Raw genomic sequence first — 27,408 nt, 5'->3', positions numbered from 1 at the left:
CATGAAGTTGCTTGTGCGGTGAAGGAGGTGGTAATGTGGCCGCAAACGGTATTATGAAACATCATTTGCGCCACTAGTGAAAGCGCCTGTGAAATTTCTGCCAGGGTGGTAAGCCTAAACATCTCCAGTGGAGCCAGCCGGCTGTCTCGAGCGCTTCGAAACTGCTGCGCACGTCGCGCGTAATTTTTCTGATTGAGGCAGAAGCTGCCGCGGACACGGAATCTGCCACCAATGCCACGGAAGCTGCCACCGCCTTCTTTCGAGTTGCGCGAACTTGACCGTGAGGCTTTTTAGCGATGCAGGGAAGCCCACCTTGTGACGCTACTGCGACCGGCTTAGTCCGGGAAGTCTTTATGTGCACCCGCTGCCGTCACCTGCCCATGTAGAAACTCCCTAGCCTTATGTGTCCCTAGCATGGACACAATCAACATGGACTCTTCCATGGCACAGAGCAGACATTCTTAATGGATATGCAGCATTGGCTGCCATGTTGCTCTGTTCTTTTTATGCGTCAGCCTATATGCCCTCATCTTGGCAGATTTGCATTCACAGATGTAGGAAGCTCGCTTGTAAAAGCCAAGAATGAGCACTGTGAGGCAAAGTTGTTCTCTCCGTGCGTGAAGCCTTTCAATCAAGGTTACAGGGGGAATGAATACTGTGGAAGCGAGGAAACACGTTGGCAGGTGGAACCCAGGATAGTCGGTGCGTAACGCTGCAGGCAGGGGCGTTTGAAGCACGTCGTCGTCTGGTACTGTGACCCCACTTTCGAGCACTACCACTTGCATTCACCGTAGGGCAACGAGTTATCCGGGGACTGCCCTCATTGTTAAGATATATATATTGAAGTAAAACAAATATACCAGGCTTTCTACCAGGTGGTATGTCCAGGACTGATAATCAAACAATCCCAGTGTTTTATTACCGCCCGTCTAGCGGGCATTTGTGAAGCCAAGGTTTCTGCTGCACTTCACACACAGCTGCAGTCCCATCCATCGTGGTGTATTCGGTTGACTGTGGGGTTCAAAGGCGAAGCGAGAGGGCGCAGGGGATTGGGTCACGGGTTGTTAAAGAGACCATCCAGACATCAAGGCATTTTTTGCATGCTATTTTATTTGTTTCTCTCTGTTACTGCACTCATTACTACATGCATGAACGTATTGGCTATAAGATTGTAATGATTGACTTCAGCTTACGCTTATTCCTTGCAACCGTGGCTTCTCACGGTGGCAGTTGTGCAAAAGAATATTTTTTCCCTCCTAAACTGCTTTTCACATCTGAGGGCTTTTTTGACTCTCACCGAAATAGCTAAAAAATACGGAACCCTGGGTAGGGATTGCTTTTTTTGTGCGCATCTAGGTTGGACAGCTTATCTTAGTAAACCACCGTGTGCTTGTGGTAATCTTTTTAGATTATTCTCATCTCCAGATGATCAACGTCATACTAGCATCACAGCTCTCAAATTCCGTGCGTGCTTGCCGCTCTTATCACTTCGACATCAACTGTCACATTTATCACCGTCTCATAAACTGGGCCATCGCTCTTCACTTCGTGGTGATTTGTTTTCTTTGCGACCCGCCTTTTTTTTTTTTCACTGATGTGACCATGCCTTTTGGTGAAGCCTCTAAAATGCCGCATCGGTCGCTATTCACGATCATTCTTACCACACTCAATTGTTCATTGGAATGCCCTGCCGTCTCATATTGCAACTGTTACTGATAGTACCGTTAAATTTCAAGAACCGATACGTGCTCACAGTTCATTTTAGCTCCACTAAAAAGTGTATTTTCAGGCGTGTAGGAGTGTCCTTCTCAGCCTTGAGTTGCGTTTGCTGCCCACTTATTTTTTTATCTTTAGCCCCGCACCAACTTCTCTTGATATTTTTCAACAGCGAAGCTGTTTAGGAAATCGTAATTTTTCATGTCCGCCGTTAAAAATACCAAAAAATTGCCGAGTGCCCAGGCGTGAGCGCAGACCTCGTGGCGACCGCCCAGCAGTTAAAAAAAACCGAGAAAATGCCGGGCGCTCGTGTGTGCGCGCCTCACGGCAACCGCCCAGCGTCCCCGGAGCGCGTTTGCCAACATAACCAGACCCGCTTAGAGAGATTGGCTAATATTGGCAAAAAAAAAAAAAAAAAGAAAACTTCAGTGTTCGTTGTAATCATTGCAACACTTGCTCTGGACGAGAAAGATACGTCATAGCACACGCCCCTCCTGGATGATTTGCAATGATTATCACTTCCAAAAAAAAATGAAAGAAGCTCACACTTGTAGGTGCAATGATGGAGTAATTGTCGCTGCGGCAGCGAAGAAGAAGCAAGTTGGCTGTAATCGTGGACCTTCGTGATGGTCGTGAAGGTCTTAACGTGTTAGTATGAGCTTCCTTCATTTTTTTTTGCCTAACAATCGTTGACACCTTTGTTTTGTTTTGTTTGCTTGTATTGCTCCCTCATATAATGAATGCATAAACTGCGTGCGCCTTCTGCCCAGTGGGGCCAACGTGCGGGCTAACGCGGACCCCAATGCAGAGGAGGAGGGCGCCCTGTGCGACTGGGATGACACGGACACCGACCACTCGCACGTCGAGTTCTCCATGGACGCCGAACGTGAGTCGGAAAAAGCGCGTTTCTCCGAGGACTGCAGCGGTTGCCTCGTCGAAGCAGCCCGGATACACTTTTTGTGCACTTGGTATTCGGGGTGGCTTTAACGGTGACAGTGACTAATTTCATGGATGTTAAACGACCAGATTTAGGAGAAGTCCCCCAGGTGGAGTAAGTTTCTGCGAAGGAAAGTTTGACATCCACCTCAGTGCAGCCGTTGAGGTGGATGTCAAACTTTCCTTCGCAGAAACTTTCCTTCGCTAATTGCATAGAGTATGCGCGTTTGAAAAAAAAAAATAATAATAATAAGACTCATTTGGAGTGTTAACCGAAAGGCTGAAATTTTTACAACTTGTGGTGTTTGTTTAAGGGCTTTCAACCCTGTTTTGAAAGAGATAAATGGCAGCTGTGATGGTGAAATTGTGTAATCTTATTGAGCATGATTGTCTGAAAAGAAAAAAAAAAAAAAAAGAAGGGCTGGCTTTGAGGGTTGAACGAAAGGCGTTAACCTTGCATAATTTGTTGTATTTTTTTTTTCCAGCATGTGCGGTCCTGTTTGAAATAAAAAATGGCAGCTGGCAAATACACGTGTGTGAACATTGAACATTTTTTAGTATAGCAGGTTTCACAATCGGAAAGAGATTAGGTGACTGAGCATGGGGACCAACCACCCAGGACTTGATTATTATGTGCAAAAAAAAAAAAAAAAAAAAAAAACTAAGAGTGGTTCTAGTTTTTGCAGATGTATGAAATTAACAATAAACGGGGTTGACAAAAAAAAACCAAGTGCTGCATATGGCCATATAGGCAATATGGATAATATCACAGCTACTAAAAATGACGACAGTTTCTGATAATGTTAAATCATCAACCATTGGCCGTGTACAATGTTTTTGTACATCAACCATTGGCTGTGTACAAGTGAAACCACACAGAGCTTACATATTTTTCATTTTGAAACCTTCGAAAAGCACAACACTGAAAAAAACGCGAGACGAATTTTTTTGTCTCGCGTTTTTTTAGTGTTGCGCGAGACAAAACATACAAATTTCGCGCAAATACAAATTTGCGCGAGTTTCATACAAATATATACTAGGTGGAAACATGTCACTTCAGCCGCATTCTGTTGTGGGCGCCACCGTAGCAGGTAGCAACAGTCTTCGCCCACCTGGCTTGGCTCGCCAATGTTTTTTGCTCGTGAAGCCAAAATAAACTAAAAATGGTAACATTTTTTTTTTTTCGTTTTGCACGACGCTTTAAAGTAATTCGTGACAAATAATTTTTTTGGGCCTCTGTGTTTATTATAGTAACCAAACAACCATAAATAAGATTTTACAATAATGTTGTCATTTTTTTTGGCAGCCACAGACAGCTTTTGAGCTTGTTGGCGAGCCATGCCAATGACAAGTGGAACGTTCCCATCTAGTATTGCTTGTATTCACTGCCAAGGCACGCATGCGGGCAACCGTGTGAGTGTGCCGTCACTCGTTACGTCAGGCTCCACGGGATGGCGGTGCTTGTTCGTGCTGAGCACATGACTGTGTTGCATGTTAACAAACTCTACCTCACTGAATGCAAAGTATTGCCTCGAGTCCACTGTGAGTGCGATTAATAACATCTCTGTTGACACCACCGTTGAGAATTGTTGAAACGGAGCAGACGACGCACGACGGAGTTTCTTTTTCTTCGGCGTGCGGGCGCAATGGCCCGAACCGCGCCATGTCCACGGCGCATCGGGCATGTCTGTGGCCATTTCCAGTGTTGCCAAGCGAATAAATTTACAGCTGAACTTTTCTATGAATGCCACCTATTTAATGGCACGTTCGCCAAAGTGCACCTCGCCTGGGCACTAGCGGCAGATTTTCCTCTAGTATGCATTAGTATGAAACTATTATGCGAGGGTCCTATCCGAACTTGGCTTGGCTTACCGGTGCAGCCGCAGCCGAGACGGGCAACGCAGGCGACGACGCGGCGACAACGGCCGCGGCCTCCAGCAAGGCGCACGGTGCCACACTAACCGCCGAGGTGCTGAGCCTGGAATCGTGCGCGGGGTCGGCGCAGTCACCGCTCTCGCCGGGCGAGGACGACTCGGCAGGGGAGGGAGAGGAGGAGGAGGAGGTGATGGAGACGGTTCGGGAGGCTGAGCCCACTGTGCCGCCCCTCTTTGCCCACCTCACGTGCCACGTCAAGACCAAGACGGCCTTCGGCTCGTGCTCGCTCACCTCCCTGCCGACCTGCCTTGGTGAGGACGAGTGCGATCTTTTTGTTTTCTCTTTTGCACTAGTGCAGCAACATTTCTGCACTAGTGCAACAACATTTCTGCACCAGTGCAACAATATTCTTGTTGCTTCTGGGTTTCTCACCAAGGGAGGTAAGAGCACATGGGCACAGCGCTTTGTTCGTGTGCTCCTCTATCGTTGGCTCTTTTCTGCTTTGACAGGAACCCTTTTCAAGCTACAGTGTGCTAGTCGTATGGAAGGCAGTTCCAGGAGCTTCGTATTCTTGGAGGATGTTCTGCTTGACTTATAACAGGGAAATGGCAGATTAATTAGCCACTATCCTTCTTTGTTCCTCTCACTGCGGGGTGACATCCGTGTCTGAACGGGCGTTGGGTGCTGCTTTTAAGGGGGGACGTGGCTTTCAAAATCAACTTTTTTATTTCTTTGTGGATTTTGATGAAAATTGGCACAGCAACTGGAAATGCTTCTGTGATAACACCATAAAAATTTGAAGTTAATATTTTGAAAACTTTTTTATCTATGAAATTTTCTTTCTGTTCCGCTTGTACCGAGCTTGAGCGGCTTATAAAACACGATAGAAAACTTGTTCGAAGTGCTTTGCATTCCCAAATGAATCGACGAGGTCGTGACAGTTTTAGAATTTTTTTTTTACAACACAATGTTTTTTAGTTTTCATTTTTTTAGAGGTTAATGTGCAACAGGCATGTCAACTGTGAACGATTATTTGAATAAAAAAATCACAAAAAACAAATCTGGAAAACTAAAAGTGTCACGACCTGAACAGTTCATCAAGGAATGTAATGCAAGGAACGGAATCAAAATAGACCCAGCAGTCACGAAGAAATCCCTGGGACAAGCGACACAGGTGGCAAAAAAAACTGTTTTGAGAAAACGGCTTCCGAAGTTGCAACATAGGTTTCACATATCAAAAGTCGTCACGGTTGTAGCCTTTCATGTCCTTTTGAACATGGGGCTTCTGGAAGGCCTTGCCTTGAAATTGGAGTGCCTTTTCAGCCTTTCTCTTTCCAGAAAACATCATTTTCAGCTCCTCCGTGAAGAGTACATACCCCCCTTTGCAAACCAAACGGAGGGGAGATGGGTTTCAATGGGCTTTCAATGCAAAGTAGGTTAGTTGGTTGGCTGTATCGCACTGGACAACCTCCTTTTGCAGTGTTGTCACCATGGCAACAAGTTAAGCATTTTTTTAACTTAAATATGAACATTTTTGGCTTTTTTTTCATGTTTTATCTTGCCTGGCACAGCAACTTAGTACTCATAGTGCAGGTGTTCATTGCCAAAAGTTTGCATACCACAAGGTTGAAAATGAGCTACTTTGAAGCTTGGTAGAGTATTCTGCATAACTCCCAACTTCAATGCAAGAGCATATTTTTTTTACTACTTCTGACATTCAAGGCATCCAATATTTCTCGCAGCACAGCCAGTATGCCCTGAGCAATGGTATCAATAATTTCCCTAAAAAAATCACTGTTAAATGCTGCCACAGTAACGTACATTTTTAACGCAGAGAGCATATTTTATTCCTATATTACTAACTCAAACCTGTTTGCATGAAAATTACAAGTGCACGGGAAACATTGCGCAAGAAAGGCGATATGGCTCGCGCGCATCGCAGCGCACGCTTACCGCGACATATCGAGCTTTGATTATACCTGATATGGCTGGTCAGGTCGCTTTTAAGATTAAAACTAACGTCGCAGGCATTAATTACAACTACTGGCGTTCAATCGTAACCGGTTGCCCAGTTATGTGATGCTCCAATGCGCGTCGGCTATGCCGTGCGCGCCGCAGCGTTTGACGCGTCGACCGTTTCTTTCTCAAGGCTAGCGAGCCCACAGTCAAAACACAGCAATAACTAAGCGTGTAAACATCGCAAATCCGACTAAAAGTTCACTTCACGAACCGCTATCGCAAGCGCGCACACCGCGTCACCCTCCGGGGTCTGGCGACGGTAGAGTCACGCGCACCACGAAGCGTTCGATGACCTCCGCCTTTCGAGCCACACAACTTCCCGTAATCTGGTTCGTTATCTCTGGCATTCCCATCGCGATAACGTGCGTGTTGAATACCACAGATTGAACAGAAACTCGGCCGAGCGAAGCGGCGAAAATGAACTCAATCCACTCGCTACGCAGCTCAGGCGGCCGCCATCTTGCGTTGCGCCCGCGACATCCAATCAGGAGGGTCGTCGTTCTGCGCCCCGACCGGAGGACCAATAGCGCTTCAGCATCTATTTCTAGCTTCGTTTGTGCGTCGTTTCTTTTCTGCCGTTTGTGCGTTTGTGAATGAACGGAGATAAAAGAGACGAGCGGAACCGGAAAAACGATCGCTCGGCCGATCTAACCATATCAAAATGGCCGCGCCCGGTGGCACCGTTGCGGAGATAGAGCGCTCCGAAAATTGCCGTTTTTTTCGCCCTTTTGCGCTGATAGTTTGTCACCGCGCCTGACAAAAGTATTTTTTTATGCCACTTTGCGACGCTTTTCAGCGTAAAAACTTTGCAGACGCACAGAATAGGAAACATAGAAGCCGAATATGCGGGTTTCAAAAAAACGATGTTTTGGTCATTTTTCCGAAGTTGAAAGCCGCGTCCCCCCTTAAGTGCAGAGCACTTTATGGGCTCGCCTTGTCGTCTTAGCTTGGTAACGGGCGATGCAACTGCTGGAATCTGGCGACGCACCGAGATAACGGACCCATGTAGAGCCTTCTGTACAGGGATAGTAATAGCCGGTCAAACCTCGTGGACCGCTGGTGCTTGTCATACATCTCCCCGTTATTTAGCGCAAAGAAAGCGTTCCTAACTCATTAGTTGGTTTTTACGATAAAAAAGCGGCCGCGCAAGAAAGAACTGGCGTGTTCGAAGTGACGCAGAAAGGCTGCAGCCATACAAGAAAAAAATTGCGCATTCGAAATGACACAAAACAGCTCCAGCATATGAAATTAAAGCAAGCGTAAAAAGAACAGAACTCCCGCTGGCGCAGTTTCAGGTCGGGGGTGCACGAGCACTGCGAAGGCGGGAAATTTGAAATGCAGCAGTGAGCGGATAATATCGCTGCAACCCATTATGGTGAATCACTGCTCTGCACTTCCGACAGCTTTCACGTTGCGTGGAACGGCTTTAATTTTTTGCATTCGGCCTAAGCCGAGTGCCTTCAAATACCACGAAACACTAAGTGAAAGGCATTGAGTTCTAAAAAGTTTTATAGATTTCTTGTTATCTGGTTCAGTATCAGCTAAAAATAGCCAGAGGTAACTGATATGGTTGTACAGACCCACAAGCTGTGACATCAACAACAGTCGCAGGTCTTCATTGCGGAGTTAAATTCATGCCACCAAAAAGGCAGTTAACCTTTGCGCTAGAAAACCTTATGGTGATGGCCTCTCAATTGCACCAGGGGTGAGACAGCTGCGCATATTGCGCAGATTTGATACGAATTTGTTTTCCTGCACTAGGCTGCTCCAAAAGCTTGAAAATTGCAAAAATTGCGCCAAACTGCTCCAAAACAGTCTGAGAGGGCTCTCTTTTAACGCTCATGTCAGTTTCAGTGGGGAAAAATACTTACCTTCTTGCGGCATAATTTTCAAGCACCCCCAAGGTGATGCTGTTTGTAAAGCTTTAATTGATTGATCATTCAATAAAAAAACCTGCATAAAATTGTCCCCGACATTGTTTTTTCGAAAGTCACCATATCAGGTTGCACATGTTATGTTCTGTACAGTTTTAAAGTTTTCCCGTCGAAAACCATAGCAAAGTCCTAAAGAAAAAATACTTATGTCTACTGAGGTGACAAACTACTGCTGCAAGTCGATGAAAAAACAACAATTTTCGGAGCACCGTATCTCTGGAATGACATTACTGGGCGCCGCCATCTTGGTGTGGTGGAGATGTGAAAACGTGGCCGCCGGGCGAAGCAGTTGCTCGTGGTTCAGGCAGAGTGCTCTTCACCGATTTCTACCTTGGTATTAGTTGTGGGGGTGGCTGGGTTTACATTTAGTCGTTTGATTGGTTGCTGGAAGGGGCGCGACTCAAAAGACGGGAGTTCATCACAAACAACATGGCGCCCGTGAATTCGCCGTGTTTCGGCCTTGAGTGTGAGTCCGGTGCACGCTTGAAGTGAAATTTCAGACTCATTGCGGTGTTATAAAACGCTCAGTTATTGCTGCGTTTGATAGTGAGCTTGCGAGCGGCGGGAATGGGATGATTGACGCTGCAGAAGTAACGGTGCAGGCTACATCGCCTCAAAATGTTCAAGCAGTGTCCGATAGTGGGACAGGCTATTATTTCATGCTAGTAATAATGGTTCATTTATCTGAAGTGAAATTTTAACGCCAAGAGGGAGTCGGCTAAACATATTAATGTTACTCGAATTACAATCGTAGTGAACGCCCACCTTGGGGCTTAAAATGGAGGGCTGGTGGGGTGCGACGACTGTCACCTCGCTTTGCAGAACTTTTGCTGTGGCTCTGCACTTGTGCGTAAAGCCGAGTCTGTGATTACAAAAATAACTATTTCGGCATTCACATAATAAAAATTCCTTACGATTGCTTAGTTTTTATATTCGATATTTTCAGCGGAATGGCACGCTATCTCTGCATAGAGCCTAAGAATTTAAAAGTGGTTTGTAAAAAGGTAGCGCAGTTCGTACCGGTGATACTCTGGTATAAAACACTTTATTGAAAGGCTGTTTCTGTGTTATGTACGTTCAAAACAGATTTAAGAGTGCACTTTTTCCCCGTGAGTTGCCACAAGTTTGATTTTTTAGGCTCCTAAGGTGACGTAATAAATGTCGTTCTTCTGCTCCAAATCAAGGTTCTTCTGCTCCAAAATCGAGATTTCGCTGCTCCAAAAACTGCTCCCAAATCTGATTCAGCTGTCTCACCCCTGTTTCACGTAATCCACAGCTTTACCGATTGGCTCTTGTGGCTTCTTGTTTCAGCGGAAAATTGTTTGGATCCACATGTGCAATGGAGTGCAAATTTGACTAGCTGGAAGTCGGAGAAAAGTGTCCCGTATTGTATACTTGTTTTTGTGGTATTACTGGCTGAAGCTCTGGTGCTATTATGTAAGATACACAGAGTTGATCGTGCCGGGATGTGTTTTGCATGTATTTAAGCTGGAATTTGAAATATTCGATTGATAGATTAGTCTTCTTTGTATTTTGTGTGCTCCTCTTGGTCGTGAAGGTCTGGAGACTTGCAGGTAACTGAATTCAGTGAAGCCCACTTATAGCAAATCTGATCATAACAATAAATTCATTCGTTGCATCCACAACTAGTGATAAATGGAGTCTTTTATATATAAAGGAGCCATGAAGAGAAAATACAACTTCGTTTAATTTGAAAGAACAAGGATTCAGTATCTCACTCAGCTCCATTATAGCCACAAAAGAAGTATTTAAAAACTTTCAAATTTTGCGCCACAGTGACGTGTTATGGATAAGAGTGATGTCATAGGGGCCAACAATAAAACATAATTTTCAGTGCGTTAACTGCACGTTAGCGTTTGAGTGATGCGGTCAAATGGAACTAGAGGCCCCATTACAGACGTCCAGTCATGTGTCGTCGCGACAGGTCAGTTAGGCGGCCGCCAATCGCACAAGCAAGGTTCCGTGACGTCATAGAAAAGTTGGGGGTAATTGGCTAGGGGGTCGCGACTGCTTCACACGTTTTCTTTAATATCTCCGTTATTCGTTCGAAGACTGCGATGATATTGGTATCATTGTTATCGGGACTAAGCATTCTTTCTCACGATCCCAACTTGTATTTTGTCTTCATGGCTCCTTTAAGACCTAAAAAGTGAACACAAAGCCAAAGTTTGTTTTACACGGGCACGCACGCACACACACACCTCTCTCTTGGTGATGAGTATTTATTTTGACAAAGCAAACTGGTAATGACACTAATAATTCTTGTGTCCACCAGAGCTCAATGCTTCATTTTGGCAATAACCGCAAGCCTTCTTTAGGTGCTAGTGAAAACAACAGGAAAAATGCCGCAGCAGTAGCAGAAGAATACGACTGCATGTTTGGCAGTAAGCCAATGCTTACTGAAGTACCCCACTTTAAGTACTGTGTATATTGAGACTTCCGAGGCTTAGGCGATTACCGTATAATGCGGAATATAGGTCAAGGCGGAATATAGGTCGACCCCCTTACCTTGTAGCCAAAAAATGCAAAAAAAAAAAAAGGGTACCAACCATTGTTTCATTGAGGCTATAACTTGTTTCGTCTCAGATTACTCATTTAAAGCTGTCTGAAGTATCGTCGGACGACTGCTTCTGGCTCGCTGTCGCCCACACAGCAGGTCGTCCTCGGTGCAGTCCAGGGAATTGCTTATGCAGCACTTCTTAAACACTCGCAAGATGATGTCATCGTGAAGCGAGCGCAAAGCATGGGACACTCGTGTGCAGACCGGAGCGACAGCCAGTCTGTGCAGGCAGTCAGCAAACATCTTGGGCTATCCATTCGTAGAGACATCGCACGACGCTAGCGGACACAATTTGCCCCTTTGTACAGCAGCACAGGTGCACAGAGCAGCGCCGATAAAACGAGGCCTTCCGAACGTTGCATACCGAGAGCTGCCCCTTCAGCTAACGCCGCTAGCAACACTTCTTTTGATGATACCGAACTGGCGCAAGGCGGACACGTCATTGACCTTGGAAAACACCCTTCTTTTCTTTTAAATGCTGCTGTGAACTGGCACCAAGTGCCTAAACTCATTTTGAGCAAGAAGAAAATAGCACGCACACATTCGCCGACAGCGAGAAAAGCAAAAAAACAAAGATGGCGTCACGTCCGATTGATGGTGGTGGTGATGGTGCCTTTGGGGTTTGCATAGGCTAGATGGGCTGCCTGGTCGCCAGATGACAACTGCCAGTGACTGCAATATAGGTCGAGGGGTGACTTTTCAGCAAATTTTTCTGTAAAAAATCTCGACCTATATTCCGCATTATACGGTAACTGTGTTTTGGCCCGACTGTGACGGTTGGGGCGCATTTGTTCAATATAACCGAGTGTTTGTTGCAACGGACCTCTGTTCGGCTTGACTCCTTTTGTCGATTTCAGTGTCAGTAATCTTTGTCGGGAGTGGATGTCTCACTGAGCTTTCAGTCACAAAAAACAATTACCCAAAACCACAAAGCTGTGAGTTCTAGTCGATCAGCTTTATTGCACCAAGCGATGTCTCTCATGGGCTATCTCACATTTCTGACAAATTCTTCGAGTGAGAGCTGTGATACGTGCAAGGTAATGACATATTTCACAGTATGGCACTAATTTTAAACCTCACACAGCCATAAAACGCTGAACAATCAGTTGCAAATACGTACGTGGCACACCTCACTAATCTCCAGGGGAAGTGATCAACTGCCTGGACGACTCCCAGCCGACGGTGGACCTGGAGAACACCAAGATACGCCTGGACTTCCTCTGCCTCACGCTGCCGCCCGACGTGGAGCAGCTCGCGCCCGGGGACGCGCGCCTGTCCTCGTCGTCGATCATGTTCGACGCCGAGAAGCAGCGGCCAGACGACGACGCCGAAAGCATCGCCTCCATTGGGTGAGTCTCGTCCGCTCGTGGTTTGGGGGCAGGCTGCTTGATTGACGTCCTTGATACGCGTAGCAATCTTACAGGCAATTGGAACGCTTCAAATTTTTTTTCTGGGCGAACTGCTCGATTCAAGCTCAAACTTCACACCAAGGTCGCATTTTGTGGTCTCTTTTCTTTGACACCGACAACGACGGTACTCACCTGTTTATTCTGAAAATAAATCAAAACGATTTTCGCCTATGGGAAAGCGGCGGCCGATTTGGACGTGCGAGCTAGGGCAAGCTGATCTTGGAACGCTGGCGCCACCTATGCAGAGCGAAACGGACGATGGGGATTCGCGCTCCTTCCACCATAGAGTTTCATACTAATATATACTAGAGGGAAATCTGGCGCTGCATTCGCGTGCCGCCGTGGGCGGCGCCATTGCAGCTAGCGACGTTCCTCGCCTCCTTGGCTTGGTTAGCCACATGGCTTCTTTTTTGTCTTGAAGCCAAAAGGGGTAACATTGTTTTTCTGTTCATCTTCCATGAAGCTTCTAAATAATCCCTGGCAAATCAATCTTTATGGAGCTTTTATTTTTCAATAACAGAACAAATTCGATTAATTTTCTGCAGTAATATTGTTGCATTCTTGCAGCCAAAGCCAACTTTTCAGCCTGTTCGTGAGCCATGCCAAGGACAAGTGGAACGTGCCTGCCCGGTACATGACGGCACGCTCACCGAAGCGCGGCTCCCCTAGACGGTGGCGCCACATTTCCCTCTAGTGTATATTAGTATGAAACTCTATGCCTTCCACGGCAGGAAGGAGCCAAATGGGTTAGCAGACGGCCGGAAACTGTGTAAGCAATTTTTCTGTCCGTCTGCTACCTCATTTGGTTCCTTCCACGGTAGGAAGCAGCCACATGAGGTAGCAGACAATCGGGAAATGCGAAAGCACGTTAGGAAACAAATCCAACGTTTATTGACAACGATGAACCGTGGAAATATTTCACAATTAATATCAGCAATTAAGCAACTATTTGTGATCATCGTAAACTAGGGTCGAAAGAGATTTTCTGATTATCTGCTACCTTAGTTGGCTCCTTCCTACCGTGAATCCCCGTCGTCCGTTTTGCCCTGCATACCGCAGGTGGCGCCGTCATTCCAAGATTAGCTTGGCAATATTCCAAGAGAGGGGAATATTGCCTAGGACAGTTACCACCTGTAACAGGGAAAAAAAAAAGTATTTCGGGCCTAATAAGCTTTAGTGCCTGCCCTAAGCAGCGCTAGTATTAAACCAAGAGTGTGAAACATGGTTGTATTAGTCCTTTTTGGTAAGATGACATGTCATCACCCTGCTTCAAAGGGGAAACCAATAGCAATAATCATCATCATCATAGCTTGCACTGGTGCACATGTCCAAATTGGCCACCACTTTCCCCTAGGCGAGAATCGTTTTTATTTATTTTCAGAATAAACAGGTTAGTACCATCATTGTTCTTGGGGTCAAACAAAATAGGCCACAAAATGCGACCTTCTTGTGAAGTATGAGTACGAACCGAGCAGCGATTCGCTCAGGAAAAATTTTTAAAGTGTTCCAATCATCGTCCTAACAGCCTTTACATGGACCCCTTCTTCAATTTCTGTCGGGGCTTGTGGTCAGTATGTGCTGATGTTCTTGAAGAGTGGAATGTGTGGATCACAGTTGCCATCTCGTGGACTCCCGTTGCACTGGCAGAAATGGCAGGGAATCCGGTGTAAATGTTGCTGATGGACATACAGTGGAATCTCGGTGATACGAATTCGGTTGATACGAATTTCGTTGTGATACGAATTTTCAAAATTCCCCGGCCAAAATGCATTGTACGCAATGTAAAAAAATTCGGATGATCCGTTCGCATTTATCACCCGGTGCGGGTGATACGAACACGCGAGCCGCGAGCAGATGACTGCGGCGTGGACGGGAGGCGGGAGTGTTTGTGCGGCCGTGTGGCCTTGGTCGCACGCAGGCACAAAATCATTAAGCGTGAACTGCATGGAGCGTTTTCTGCTCACGAAAACGCGCCGCGCAAGCCACAGGCGCGCTGACGCCACCGCGAATACCACCCGCATGCGGCGCGCGGCGCGGTAAGCCGCGGCAACATGGCGGCGTCAACGGCCGCGAAGTAGGGCGGGTGGCTCGACCGACCGCTTCTGACCGCTCTTTAAAGAACAAAAGAAGTTGCTTATGAAGTAAGGGAGCTGATGAGTCCGAAAACGACACTGTAAAGCATCGTCCGCGCGGCTAGGGAAAGCGCCTATCAAATATCCGCCACCGTGGTAAGCCTAAACATCTCCGGCGGAGCCAGCGGGCTGTCCGGAGCGCTTTCAAACTGCCGCCATGAAGACCGTGCCTCCCTGTTGGCGCAAGGGCGCAAGTCGGCAGGCTCCTCCCACTGCCGCGCGCGTCGCGCGTCATTTTACGAGCGAGGTAAAATCAGGCCTCTCAAGCTTGGACGTTCCCTGTCTTCCCTATAGGCGGCGTAAAAATCGACACCCCACGTGACCAACCTAAAGCGCTGTTTTCGACCATCAAGCCCACCAGACGGCGCAGGCAAAATGTTACTTTTGGTATAGAATACAAAACATTCATTCTGTGACTCAAAGAGCCCACACAGTTCGCTTACAATGTGTTATTTAAAAATACTATTAACAAGTTCCGCATCAAACATCCGTTGAGCAAAAATGTACGCAACTTTTTACGAACAGCCGACTGGTGCACCACCTCGTTTCTGAATTCGCAACCACAAAGCCGCCAATTCAAATTGAAACCGCTGCAACGGCCGACCGTTTCAATGTGCGCGGAGCACCGGTTTCGTGACTGTTATTGCTGTTATGTGCTTTTGCGTCCATCAGTTGTTGAGAGGACTGGCAAAACACGGGAATTGAGTGCTTGTGGAATGACAAATGTGGGAAATTCCGCATCGGAAGGCAGCTGTCGAGGCCAGAATATTCGATTCTTCCAACAGAAGGTGAGTGTTATGCACTCCGCTAGAAAGACGGTGCAAAGGAAACCGTTGTCGCCGTCAATACTTCATTTGTGCCCTTCGTTCGAAATCTTAGCGCAAGTGAACGAGTTGTTATGGCAAAAAAAAAAATGTTGTCACGAAAGCGACGTACAATTGCAGCGATCGAAATGAAATGATGTCCTGGCCTCTGTAAACTTGCGGATGTCAATAAACGATTTGTTCTCACTTGCTGCTCACTGTGGTCTGTGCCAGTCGAGGCCATCTGGTCACCTGGCGTAACATCACTTCACTAGCGCGGCGCAAGTAAAGACGCGACCAGCGTGCCAGCCAGGAGCCAGCAGGAGCAGCCACGGCCGGACTCGACGCCCCTTTCGCGCGCGGGAGGAGGAGAGTCGAGTCCGGCCGTGGAGCAGCAGCCGGCGGCCGCCGTGCGAGGGCAGCCATGTTATTAAGGAGCTCAAGCGGCCTGTGCAAAAAGCATCCGCCATGTTTACAAAGCCGTGTTTACAGCGCCATCAAGCGGGCGTACTGGGTAGTTCACGACGCCGCCACTACGCTTTTTCTGGCACTACAGGCAAAGCTAGACCTTTGCTTCTCTAAAATCCTCCCTGTTCTGTGGCAATGGCTTGGGCCAGGCCTCTCAAGCTTGGACGTTCCCTGTCTTCCCTATAGGCGGCGTAAAAATCGACGCCCCACGTGACCAACCTAAAGCGCTGTTTTCGACCATCAAGCCCACCAGACGGCGCAGGCAAAATGTTACTTTTGGTATAGAATACAAAACATTCATTCCGTGACTCAAAGAGCCCACACAGTTCGCTTACAATGTGTTATTTAAAAATACTATTAACAAGTTCCGCATCAAACATCCGTTGAGCAAAAATGTACGCAACTTTTTACGAACAGCCGACTGGTGCACCACCTAGTTTCTGAATTCGCAACCACAAAGCCGCCAATTCAAATTGAAACCGCTGCAACGGCCGACCGTTTCAATGTGCGCGGAGCACCGGTTTCGTGACTGTTATTGCTGTTATGTGCTTTTGCGTCCATCAGTTGTTGAGAGGACTGGCAAAACACGGGAATTGAGTGCTTGTGGAATGACAAATGTGGGAAATTCCGCATCGGAAGGCAGCTGTCGAGGCCAGAATATTCGCTTCTTCCAACAGAAGGTGAGTGTTATGCACTCCGCTAGAAAGACGGTGCAAAGGAAACCGTTGTCGCCGTCAATACTTCATTTGTGCCCTTCGTTCGAAATCTTAGCGCAAGTGAACGAGTTGTTATGGCAAAAAAAAAAAAATGTTGTCACGAAAGCGACGTACAATTGCAGCGATCGAAATGAAATGATGTCCTGGCCTCTGTAAACTTGCGGATGTCAATAAACGATTTGTTCTCACTTGCTGCTCACTGTGGTCTGTGCCAGTCGAGGCCATCTGGTCACCTGGCGTAACATCACTTCACTAGCGCGGCGCAAGTAAACACGCGACCAGCGTGCCAGCCAGGAGCCAGCAGGAGCAGCCACGGCCGGACTCGACGCCCCTTTCGCGCGCGGGAGGAGGAGAGTCGAGTCCGGCCGTGGAGCAGCGAGCCGGCGGCCGCCGTGCGAGGGCAGCCATGTTATTAAGGAGCTCAAGCGGCCTGTGCAAAAAGCATCCGCCATGTTTACAAAGCCGTGTTTACAGCGCCATCAAGCGGGCGTACTGGGTAGTTCACGACGCCGCCACTACGCTTTTTCTGGCACTACAGGCAAAGCTAGACCTTTGCTTCTCTAAAATCCTCCCTGTTCTGTGGTAAAATCTGACGTGGGGGGCGAAATCGTCGACGCGGGCGTCAAAAGAACGCGCGCGCAAACGCCGACGCGCCCGAATGGCATGCGGTTCAGGCTTGAGTTCGTGTGCGCGGTCGCGTCGGCGATGAGCACGCGTTCTTTTGACGCCCGCGCTGACGATTCAGCCACATTCAGCCCGGCACCCAGGCGCCAGCCTCTGCCTCGGTTACCGCTAACTGCATTGGGAGGAGCCTCACGACTTGCGCCAGTAGGGAGACGCGCGCCTCATTGTGATTGCGGCAATTTCGGAGCGCCAGCAGCAGCTGGCTGGGCCACCTCCGCGGTGGATATTTGGCGTAGATGACATTTTATAGTGCTTCTCCCATACTGTCAGCTCCTTTCCCGCATGAGCAATTTAATTTACACATTGAGCACCGTTTTAACAAAAGGTTAGAAGCGGTTGCTGAAGCTACCTGCATCTCTTCGCGGCAATAGCCGACGCCATATTGCCGCCGCCTGTCGCATGCGCAGCACATTTCCATTTTTTCTCGTTTTCTGATGATACGAATTTTCGGGTGATACGAATATTTTTGCCGCCCCTTGAGATTCGTATGACCGAGATTCCACTGTACCTCAATGTTTTTCCCACCTCAGAGCTTCTGGAGTTCGCAGCCAACGTTTTCCTAAAATTTCGACGAGGAACTTGCGCAGCAAGTAGCACAGCCCTCCTCCACTTTTGTAGGCCCCTTCTCTCCCCAGTTCACGCAATCCATCTGTCAGTCATGTGACATGCAGAAGATGACTCATTTCTCATATCCCTGTATCCCAAGTCTTGAGCCATATAGCCTGTAGTAATTAATAAAAGTTAAGAAAATTACCACCCCACATGGCTACGCCATGTGCAAGACGGCTTCTTTTCTGTAGTGCAGGGATGTAGGAGGCAGATGTCAACATCAATGGTGTCGTTTCGATTGATTGTAGGGGTTAACGTGCCGACGCAACGCAGGCGATGAGGCGCGCCGTAGTGGAGGGCTCCGGATTAATTTTGACCACCTGGGGATCTTTAATGTGCGCCGAAATCTCGTACACACGGGCGTTTTTGCTTTTCGCCTCCATCAGAAAAGCGGCCGCCGCGGCCGGGAATCGAACCCGCGACCCCGTGCTCAGCAGCGCAACGCCTTAGCCACTGAGCCACCGCGGCGGGTAATGGTGTCGTTTCTCTAAACATAAGGCATTAGGCAAAATTTGCAATTGGGATTGCAAGGGACCGTGAGAAAGCGTCGTGTGAGCGGGTTGTCGTACGACCGGGGTGCGGGTAAATAAATGTCAGCCTAGTAGATGGTCTCATGCGGCAGGTGGGCTAAGAACTTATTTGAACTACTATGTTTAGCACAATCTCGTTGATTTGCGAATCCTTAGCTGAAATCCCAAGCTTAACAAAAAAAGCAATGCCTATGTTGTGCCCCCCCCATCACCTCCACGGCATCCCAGCTAGCCCACCAGACAAGCGCCGCGCACTACACGACACCCGTGCCGTCTGTCGCTATTTATAGCCCGCTAGCCCTGCACCTTGCGCGAGCGATATAAGGCCGACGTGATCGAGCACATTGAGAGGGGAAAAAGCGAGTGTGAAACTGCCAAGGCTAAGCGAAACAAACGATAGTACAAGGCGGAGATGAAAAAAAAAAAAAACAGCATTCCCATACAGGGTGGAGACACCCTTTGAACAGCCTCATGCCGTTGCTATTGGGTCAAAGTGCTCAACACATAGCTGTTTTCGTTTCCCACAAAACCACGCAACGCGAAATAGAAAAGATGATTCAAACTTCGCAAGTAAACTCTGTTGCGGTGAAAGTTATAGTGCAGTCTTGCAATACAGTGACTTGCTGCGGCGGCGTGCGAGTGACCCAAAATGGCGGCGCCAACGTATATGTGTCTCCACCCTCGTGCATGAAATGAGGCGCCCTAGCAAAGAAAGCAGCAGAGTGACAACGCGGCTTTGAAAGACACTGATAAGCCGAGAGCAGAGATATAGGGAGAGAGAGCGTCGTAAAAGGAAGAAACTGGGATCGAGCGGGCGGGGAAAGCGGGTGTTCATTCATCGCCGTGGGGTTGCATCGTATGTGTTGCCGCGTTTGTCGGCGGCTCGATGGGCGCTTCAAATTTACAGTCCGCCTGCCACCTGACCTTCGACCTCTTGCAGTTGGTGCGCTGGCATACTGCTGTCGCGTGGAGCCGCCAAAAATTATCTCCCACTCACGAGTACCCGCATGCTTGCTTGCGTCTGTTCAGCAAGTGATCTGGCCCGCATGCGGACCTTTGCACATCAAGCAGTGTCAAACGGGGGTTCAGAATAAAGAAAGGCCCGGACGAGGCGGTGAAGCAGTGTAAAAGATGGGAAAACTGCCAATTATTCGCGCCAGGGTTTGTCGTAGGAGCTTGACCGCGTGCACCCAAGCGTCATATCATTGGGGTTTTTAATGCGTTGTTTCTACGGGTTGTTTGCCGGGACCGCGGTGATTCATCGTAAGAAGCGGGTCATAGTAAGTCCGGGGGACGTATCAGTGCAGTTACACTGTAATAATTTGGCAGTGAAAAAAAAGACTCCAGTGTCGGCCCAATGGAAATGCATTGCACAGCCATGTCTGCAAACTAACTTGCAGTCATGTGTCGGGGAATGTCCGAACGCCTCTTTAACGCTTTTCTTTCCCTCTTATTTCCCTCTTTCCCCACAGCTATCAGCTGGAACTGCCGCGGGACCCACTCCACCACTTGCCGGAATTTCAGAATAAAGTCATCAGCAAGTGCATCGAAAAGGTTGGGCCACTCACTCTCACTTCTGCTAATCTGTTGAGGGAGCGAAGGTTATTTGAGGTCCTGAAAGGGCTCCAATCTAACCTGTGCAGCCATGGTAAGTTTAGCGGCATCCAAATTCAGGGATGCGAGACAAAGCTTGTACAGCGGAACCCCGACAATATGACTTTCAAGGGACTGTGCGAAAGCGTCGTGTGGTTGATGCACGAGTAAATGGCGCCTTAGTAAACGGTCTCACACAACAGGGGGACTAAGAACTTGTTTAAATTACTATATTTAGCATGTTCTCACGTAATTTGTAAACCTCTAGCTGAAATGGCAAGTTTCTTAAAAAAGGAAATGCCTATTTTATGCCACTCTCACACCCGCAGCGTCTGCTCTAGCCTGCCAGCCAGGCCGACGGGTTGAGCAAATTGAGAGGGAGGGGGGGCAAAGTGCGAAACTGCCAAGGTTGCAAGTGAAACGAACGATAGTAGGTGACGGCGGTGGAAGAAAATGTGGGAAAGAAAGGAATGACGTGGCAATCGCTGTAGAGGTGCACATGTGTTTCCAAGTTTGTCGGCGCTACGGGAGCTTGAAATTGCCGGTCATCAAGCAGCGTTGGTGATGAAGCAACGTAAAAGATGGGAAAAATTCCAGTTTATCCTCACCAGCGTTTGTCATATGAAACGGACCGTGTATAATCAGGGTTTTGAATGCATTTATTCTATGGGGAGTTTGCCAGGACTGCAGAGATCTGTTGTAAGAAGCGGGTCATCATAAAACTGGGGGATGTATAGGGGTCGGGGATGTAGGGAGAACAGGCCCTAGAGAGAGGTGGGCAGAAAAGAAAAAAAAGAGAGAGAAAAAAACGAAGAAGCAAACAAAAAAAAAACACTGGCGTGGTTTGGCGGGCTTGGCGGACTATTTTTTAGATTGTGTTACAGAATTTACAATTTTGAAATGTGGCCAATGTCCTCCAAATATGAAAACAAACTTTTTAGGGCCTGACGCTGCTTCGAGGGGCTAGTCCATGGTCCTCAGATGGTCTTCAAAGTTACCAGCCCTTGATCTAGGCGTTCAATATCTTAAAAAAAAACGGGATCTTGGTGCCAAGTAGGCCACACATTCTAATAAGATATGTTCGACGGTTTCTATGGAAGAACAGTTATCGCAGTACGGGTTGATCGTCAGTCCGAGGCGAAAGAGGTAACTGTTGGTGTAGGCCGAGTTCAGTCGTAGGCGATGATATAATGTCTCCAGCCTACGAGGGAGCTCTCCAGGAAGTTTTGATGTCAAATCAGGGCCAATCGCGTGGAAAAATACTACATTATTGGGTTCGTTGCTGCGCCATAGCCGGTTTCTTTCACTTACTGCAAAGCGATGGGCCATGGTGGAAGCGTCTGTTTTTGTAAAGTACACTTTGCGGTATTTCCGGTGGTTAAGGCCCATACGGGCCGGGGCCGCTTCATCGGCTTTTTGGTTTCCAATAATACCACTGTGGCCAGGTATCCATAGCAATTTTATAGTGTGTCCAGCAATGCAAGCGAGGTGGTGAAGGTAGGAGATATCGGCGGCTGCGGTATGGTGAGGGGAAGACCTGCTCCTCCTTGACAGAATTTGCAGAGCTGCCTTGGAGTCTGTAAAGATGCTCCACTGACGCGGCTGGTGGCGTAAGACGTAAACAATCGCTTCTTTAAGGGCATATAGCTCAGCCGCTGTAGATGATGTTGGTCGCTCCAGACGAAATGAAAACATTTCACCCGTAGCATGTAGGTGATCACAAACGCCGGCAAAACTCTCTGCTTTTTCAATAAAGAGCCCTCTCTGTCTCTCTCTCTCTGGGGGATGTATAATCGAGGTTCCACTGGAATTGTTGGTTAACCTAAAAGAATGTTTACAGTACATGGACTTCATAAAGTCACGTCCTGCAGTGAGTACCCTATTTACACGATTGTAGGTCGACCCTTTTTTTCAAATTTGACAGTTCAATGTTGGAGGGTCAACTTAGAATTGAAATCGAACCGTCTTCCGCGAGTAACGGCAACAGAAACAAGAAATCGGGGTGCTATGAGGTGGGGACAGCTTTGCACCCTTGTTCCCATGGTTATGGTCTAAAGTGTGAACCGCATGGGGCGTTTTCTGCTCGCGAAAATTCGCCGCGCTGACGCTGCCGCGAATACCACCCGCATGCTGGGCGCTACGCGATTGGCGGCAGCAACATGGCGGCGTCACAAGCGGTGAAGAGGTGCGCGTAGCTCCAGCGACTGCTTCTAACCGCTCTTTAAGATATCACTGAAGGCACAAACGAAGACGTTTGTGCAGGAAAGGAGCTGATAATGTGGTCGAAAACAACACTATAAAGCATCATCCGCGCTGCTAGGGAAAGCGCCAATCAAATATCCGCCACCATGGTAAGCCTAAACATCTCCGGTGGCGCCAGCCGGCTGTCCCGAGCGCGCCTCCCCATTGGGGCAAGTCGTCAGGCTCCTCCCACTGCCGCCCTCGTCATGCGTCATACCGAGGTAGAACTTAAAACGCTTAAAAGCAGTAGAAGCAAAAGTCGCCCGCGCAATGCTGACGTGCACGAATTGCATGCAAAAACGCATCAAGAAGCGTTTTATTCGTCTCGAATAAACAAAATGAGTATTAGCGAATCCCTTGATCCAGTGCGCGGTGCTAACATAGCCCAAATCATATCACATTGTTCAGTACACTGGGGCTCTTCGATTTACACTCACGGACTCACCGCGGATAGTCCGAGGATTCCCCGAAGCCATAGGAATACATGGGAGAATCGAACGCTGGACTGCTGCTTGGGGAGCCGCGGTGAGTCCGAGACTAAATCGAAGGGCCCCACTTCTGATCGCGATGGTGGGAGGTGAGTCACTCAAAAGTAAATCGCACGCGGCCGCTTCCGTCAGCCGCCATGTTGTTTGTTTTGGTATTGCACGGCAGTGGCCGCTGCTGGTTGCTTCAATGGCTGTCATCTTGCAGCGAATGTGTTCTTCCCGCTCAACCCACGGCGCAGGGTTATTCCGGATGCTTATACAGTCAAACCTCGGTACAACGAACACCACATTAATGAACTTTTCAGAATAACGAGCATTTAATAAATCCTACGTCGACTGCTTATAGTTTTAATGTAAAATTATTTCACTACTACGTACTTCAGAATAGCGAACTTTTCAAAATAACGGTCGTTTTATTTAGTTTCGTGCCATGTTAACAACGCCTCTGTACAACGATCTCATATTTTCAACGCCGGAGATTCTTAGATTTCCGTTAAACAATCGCGGCAACCGGAGCCGTATGCTAGCAGACGACACGGCAAAGCGCTGCGCAGAAGAGGACGTCTTGCAACTTGCTCTGTGGAATGCGCGAGCCGATGCGAGAGAGAGGAAACATCAGGTGAGGAGAAGGGGAAAAAAATGAAGCATGAGTGGACTCCTCCGTCCAGAAACCCGCGGCTGCGCTACTCGCGCCCCACCTCGAGTTTTTCTACTTTCCGCCGCTGCTCGGGTTGCTTGCTGGATCTTCACGGACAATCTTCAGAACATGAGCGTTCAGGGTGGAGAAGGCAGTGAGGACGATATGAACGACGATGCCTCTGAGGGTGCCGCGGCAGCACTCGAGGACTGCGACTAGCACGTGACGACTGCGGATGTGCCGGACAGCGTACTAAAATTGCACATTTCCTGGGAAAACCGCGCGGTCAAGGAATCGGTCCACAGGAATATGGAAGACTTAGAGTACTTCGTGCTAGGAAGCTTGTGCTGCACGCGCCAGAAGAAAATTGCCAACTACTCTTAATAAACGTACATTGTTTCCTGATAACTTGTGCATTTTTTTCGGAAAAATGATTTCAAGGATGCACAGCTCTACAGGTAGGTCGTTTAAGGCATTGAAATGTTATTTATTGTCTTATATATTGCGATTTTCGCTACAACGACCTTTCAGAATAACGAGCAATTTTCCGCGGTCCCCTGAAGTTCGTTATATCGAGATTTCACTGTAGAAAAGCTTTTGTTTTTTAACATCTACCGCGCATACCGTGAGCGCATGTCTCTTGTGGGAGCATCGATCATTGATGGTAGAGCTGCCGTGTGGGTTGACGGAAGCGCTTCTCTTTGTGATGCGATTTTCTAGGCGGCGCTCGCATTTTTTTTTTTTTTCAGAGATGCAGTTTTTCGGGGTCGACGGACATATGAGTCGACTTACAATCGTGTAAATACGGTACGCATAATTTAAATTTCTTCTAACCACAAGAATGAAACTTGGGACTTCCCTAAAGCAAGAACGTGTGGTGCCCTGGGTGAATCTCCGAAACAAAATGTCTTGTCGCCCTAGTTCCGGAATAGGAGAAGGGGTGACCCACTCGCTGATAGGCAGGCTGCCCCAAAGGCTGTGAACTGTGCCATCCGCTGTTCATGCTGCTTGTTGCAGCTCAAGTGGATGTTGCGTGACGAGGTGGCATCGGCGGCCCTGAGCAGCTTCCCGCTGACAGCCGAGGTGCTGCATATGGTGGCAGAGCACGTGCGGGCCACGGCACAGGCACGCAGCACCACCCGGCTGCACGCCACCACAGGTGCCCCCGGCTGCCAGGTGCAGCAGGTGCCCCTGCAGTTCGTCTTCGGGCCCGAGCAGAGCTTTGGAAAGTTCCTCCAGGTAGGAGGCCCTTTGTGCTTTCCTCTTGTGGAGTATGGCATGTGTACCTTGTCTGAAAAGAAAAATTATATACCCTCCGTCTAACGACGACGGTGGTTGAACACGAAGCTTTCTCGTGAGGGATTCCTCGGATTGCCATTGGAGTTTAGACTTTGACTCACAGATGGTTGGTGTGGAGTATGTGGCTCCCTCTGGTGGAGCGCCCGCGCACTGTGTGCGCTTGTGTTGTAACTAGGTTGTAACTAGATGTCGTTGCGGTGGGACACACATGATGGGAATGCTCCAATCACGTGCGTATGCATGCCTGGTTGTGCCGTCATCAATCATTCTTTGCCTGGGGTTCAAAGAGTGAGGCAGGCAGCACTCTTTCTTCTGCGTTGTGTGCGGGCCGGCGCGGTGCGCCTTTGCTCCCGTCGCTGCTGAGGTCGCTCGCCGTCGCCCACGACACAACAGTTGGGACTTTGACTCATTGAGCATTGACTTTTACTCGCACACAGTTTGGACTTCTGATCGCGGTGGCTTTGACTTTGACTCCACCGATTGATTTTGCACGAAGAAAGGTTCGCATTCAACCGTCGTCGTTGTTAGACGGAGGGGTGCATAATTTTTCTGTCCAAGTTTGCACGTCCATGCACGCCTCTCCAAATTCAAAACTGCTTTGACTCTGCCAGAATTGCACCACCAGATAAACATTGGGTTCGTAATGTGAGGGACTAAGATTTGATTCCGACCACAAGAAGCGTCTTTTTTTTTTCTCCCCTCCCCAGTCTACATACAATTATCATCGAAGGAAGTTGACTTTCCTCCAGTGCGTCTTCAGCGCTGACGGAGAAATCAGTGACGCATAGAAAGCTTCGTTTTAAAAATGAGTAACCATTTCACTCTATGAAACTGGATGAGCAGCGAGTGATATTTCGTTTCGAGATGGGCACGAGCCAGGCACTTCCGGTATAATGCGGAGCGTCAATTCTAGACGTGTTGATATGCTGCGTCCGACCTCTGAACTGACTTAAGATATACCAAACCACTTTTATTTACGAAAAGAACACGTAGAGTTGAGCTAAGAGAATATTTTAAAAGGAAAAGAAAAAAAGAAGAAATCACAGGGCTTTGCAAAAATTTACGTTCTGCTGGAGCTCGAACTCAAGATCTTCGTGCCAAAGCCCGTCGTTTTACCCGTTATACCACTGGGGCTGAACAGTGGGACTTGTAGCAGTTGCTCAAAACAATAGGAGGAGTGTTTGAAATTACAAAGTAGGTGGCGCTGCTGGGTGGGTACATGAAGTGGTGGGCTTGACCCCACACAGGAACTTCCAGAATCTAGCGAGCAGTGAAGCTGTGTAAAGTACACATCACACACATGGTTAGATAGTGTACATATATCTATTTCTTTCATCATTTGGTAATGGCAGTGACTGTGGCTTTGATTACTTTGCGAGGCTTGAAAGGACTAGAGTTGTATCCTAGCTGACGAACGCCAATTTTCTGCTCGTAGGAGCCCATGTGCACGTTTGGATCGGCAATGCGTTAAGTTCGAGTAAATGCGGTACGTTGCAGGAGTTGAGAGAGTTTCGAGGAGTGCAGAGATTTGCAAAGGGAGGTAATCCTTGAACAGAGGTTTCTGCCATCCACTGACCCTTACTCACGCTTGTGGTGTCCTGCGCAGGAGTTCAAGCAGCTCACCCTGCCGGGATACCGGCTCGAGCAGGTGGACAAGGACCACTACTGCGTTGTCCTTGACGACAAGGACTCCAAGATTGTGCGCCGGCCCTTCGGCTCGCTGGTGCCACCCCTGGGCGTGAGTGGTTGGTCGTGCCGCTTTGGTATTGCCGCCTTAGTGGCCATCGTTGTGGTTTTGAAAAAAAAAAACGGCCAGGAAATGGGTTCTGGACCTTGTTTCTGCTGACAGCCGACTTACCCACCTCTAAATCCTGCACCATAGTGTTGCAATACATGAAAGATTTGCTCTAATAACATTGCCATATGCTTAACACTTGTAATGGCTATCCCGTTGCCACTTGCAGTGGCAATAACTGATCAATCGGGAAGGAAGAAAGGGGGGAAGGGGGGGGAACAATACAGGTGTGTGATTCTGTACCTGGAAAGAAGCGAGGGGATTATACGATGTTTTATATGTAGCCAAGTTGAATGGCACCAGAGCAAATTGCTCTATATGCATGATTATAGTGCCGCCAAAATTTTTAGTTCTAGCTGGATGCAACATCTAATTATTAAGGGGGAGAACACCTCTCTTGAGAAGCAAAAGTTTGCCATATTTTGCCAAAAATTCAATGTCTGCATTAATTTTATTTCCAGCCGTCAAACCTCAAAGAATGTCCATGTAAAATATTACAGCCGTATCTGAAGTACTGTGTTTAACAAACCTGTTGCATTCTAGAGTCTTTTAACTAACCATTTTCACCGGTTTCCAACCTCACCTTCTTTCCTTGGCAGTGGAATAAGCAAGAAAGGCTTAATTGGTCCGTATAGTCCAAATGCTCCATATTGGCACTAGGTAACACAGATACGTTATGTAACGGCACAGCTAAATACATATGTATATATATATATATATATATATATATATATATATATATATATATATATATATATATATATATATATATATATATATATATATATATATATATATATATGCAATTTGTACAAAACTGAAACTTTCCGTAGGCACCATAGGAGCCAGTAGACAAATGGGCTAGACGATGTCGGTTATTGTACAGAGACTTTTGGACTGCCTATGACGCCGCTTGACAGGTTACATCAGCTTGTGCAATGAT

General features: G+C 47.8%; 1 protein-coding gene across 1 annotated transcript in view; it reads left to right on the top strand.

Moving 5' to 3' along the window:
- LOC144162245 (KICSTOR complex protein SZT2-like) overlaps window positions 1-27,408 on the top strand; it is a gene marked incomplete at its 3' end in the record, with an annotated part of 187,230 nt that overhangs the window by 122,851 nt on the left and 36,971 nt on the right. Inside the window, 6 exon segments of the mRNA XM_077692705.1 lie at window positions 2,487-2,602; window positions 4,533-4,838; window positions 12,206-12,410; window positions 19,885-19,966; window positions 24,389-24,610; window positions 26,277-26,408. Of these exon segments, the coding sequence (XP_077548831.1) occupies window positions 2,487-2,602; window positions 4,533-4,838; window positions 12,206-12,410; window positions 19,885-19,966; window positions 24,389-24,610; window positions 26,277-26,408 (1,063 nt within the window).

The sequence above is a fragment of the Haemaphysalis longicornis genome, unplaced genomic scaffold (assembly GCF_048455015.1).
Source record: "Haemaphysalis longicornis isolate Haplotype H1 unplaced genomic scaffold, Haemaphysalis longicornis Haplotype H1 scaffold_12, whole genome shotgun sequence".
NCBI lineage: Eukaryota > Metazoa > Arthropoda > Arachnida > Ixodida > Ixodidae > Haemaphysalis > Haemaphysalis longicornis.
This window is presented reverse-complemented; position numbering and strand designations above follow the sequence as displayed.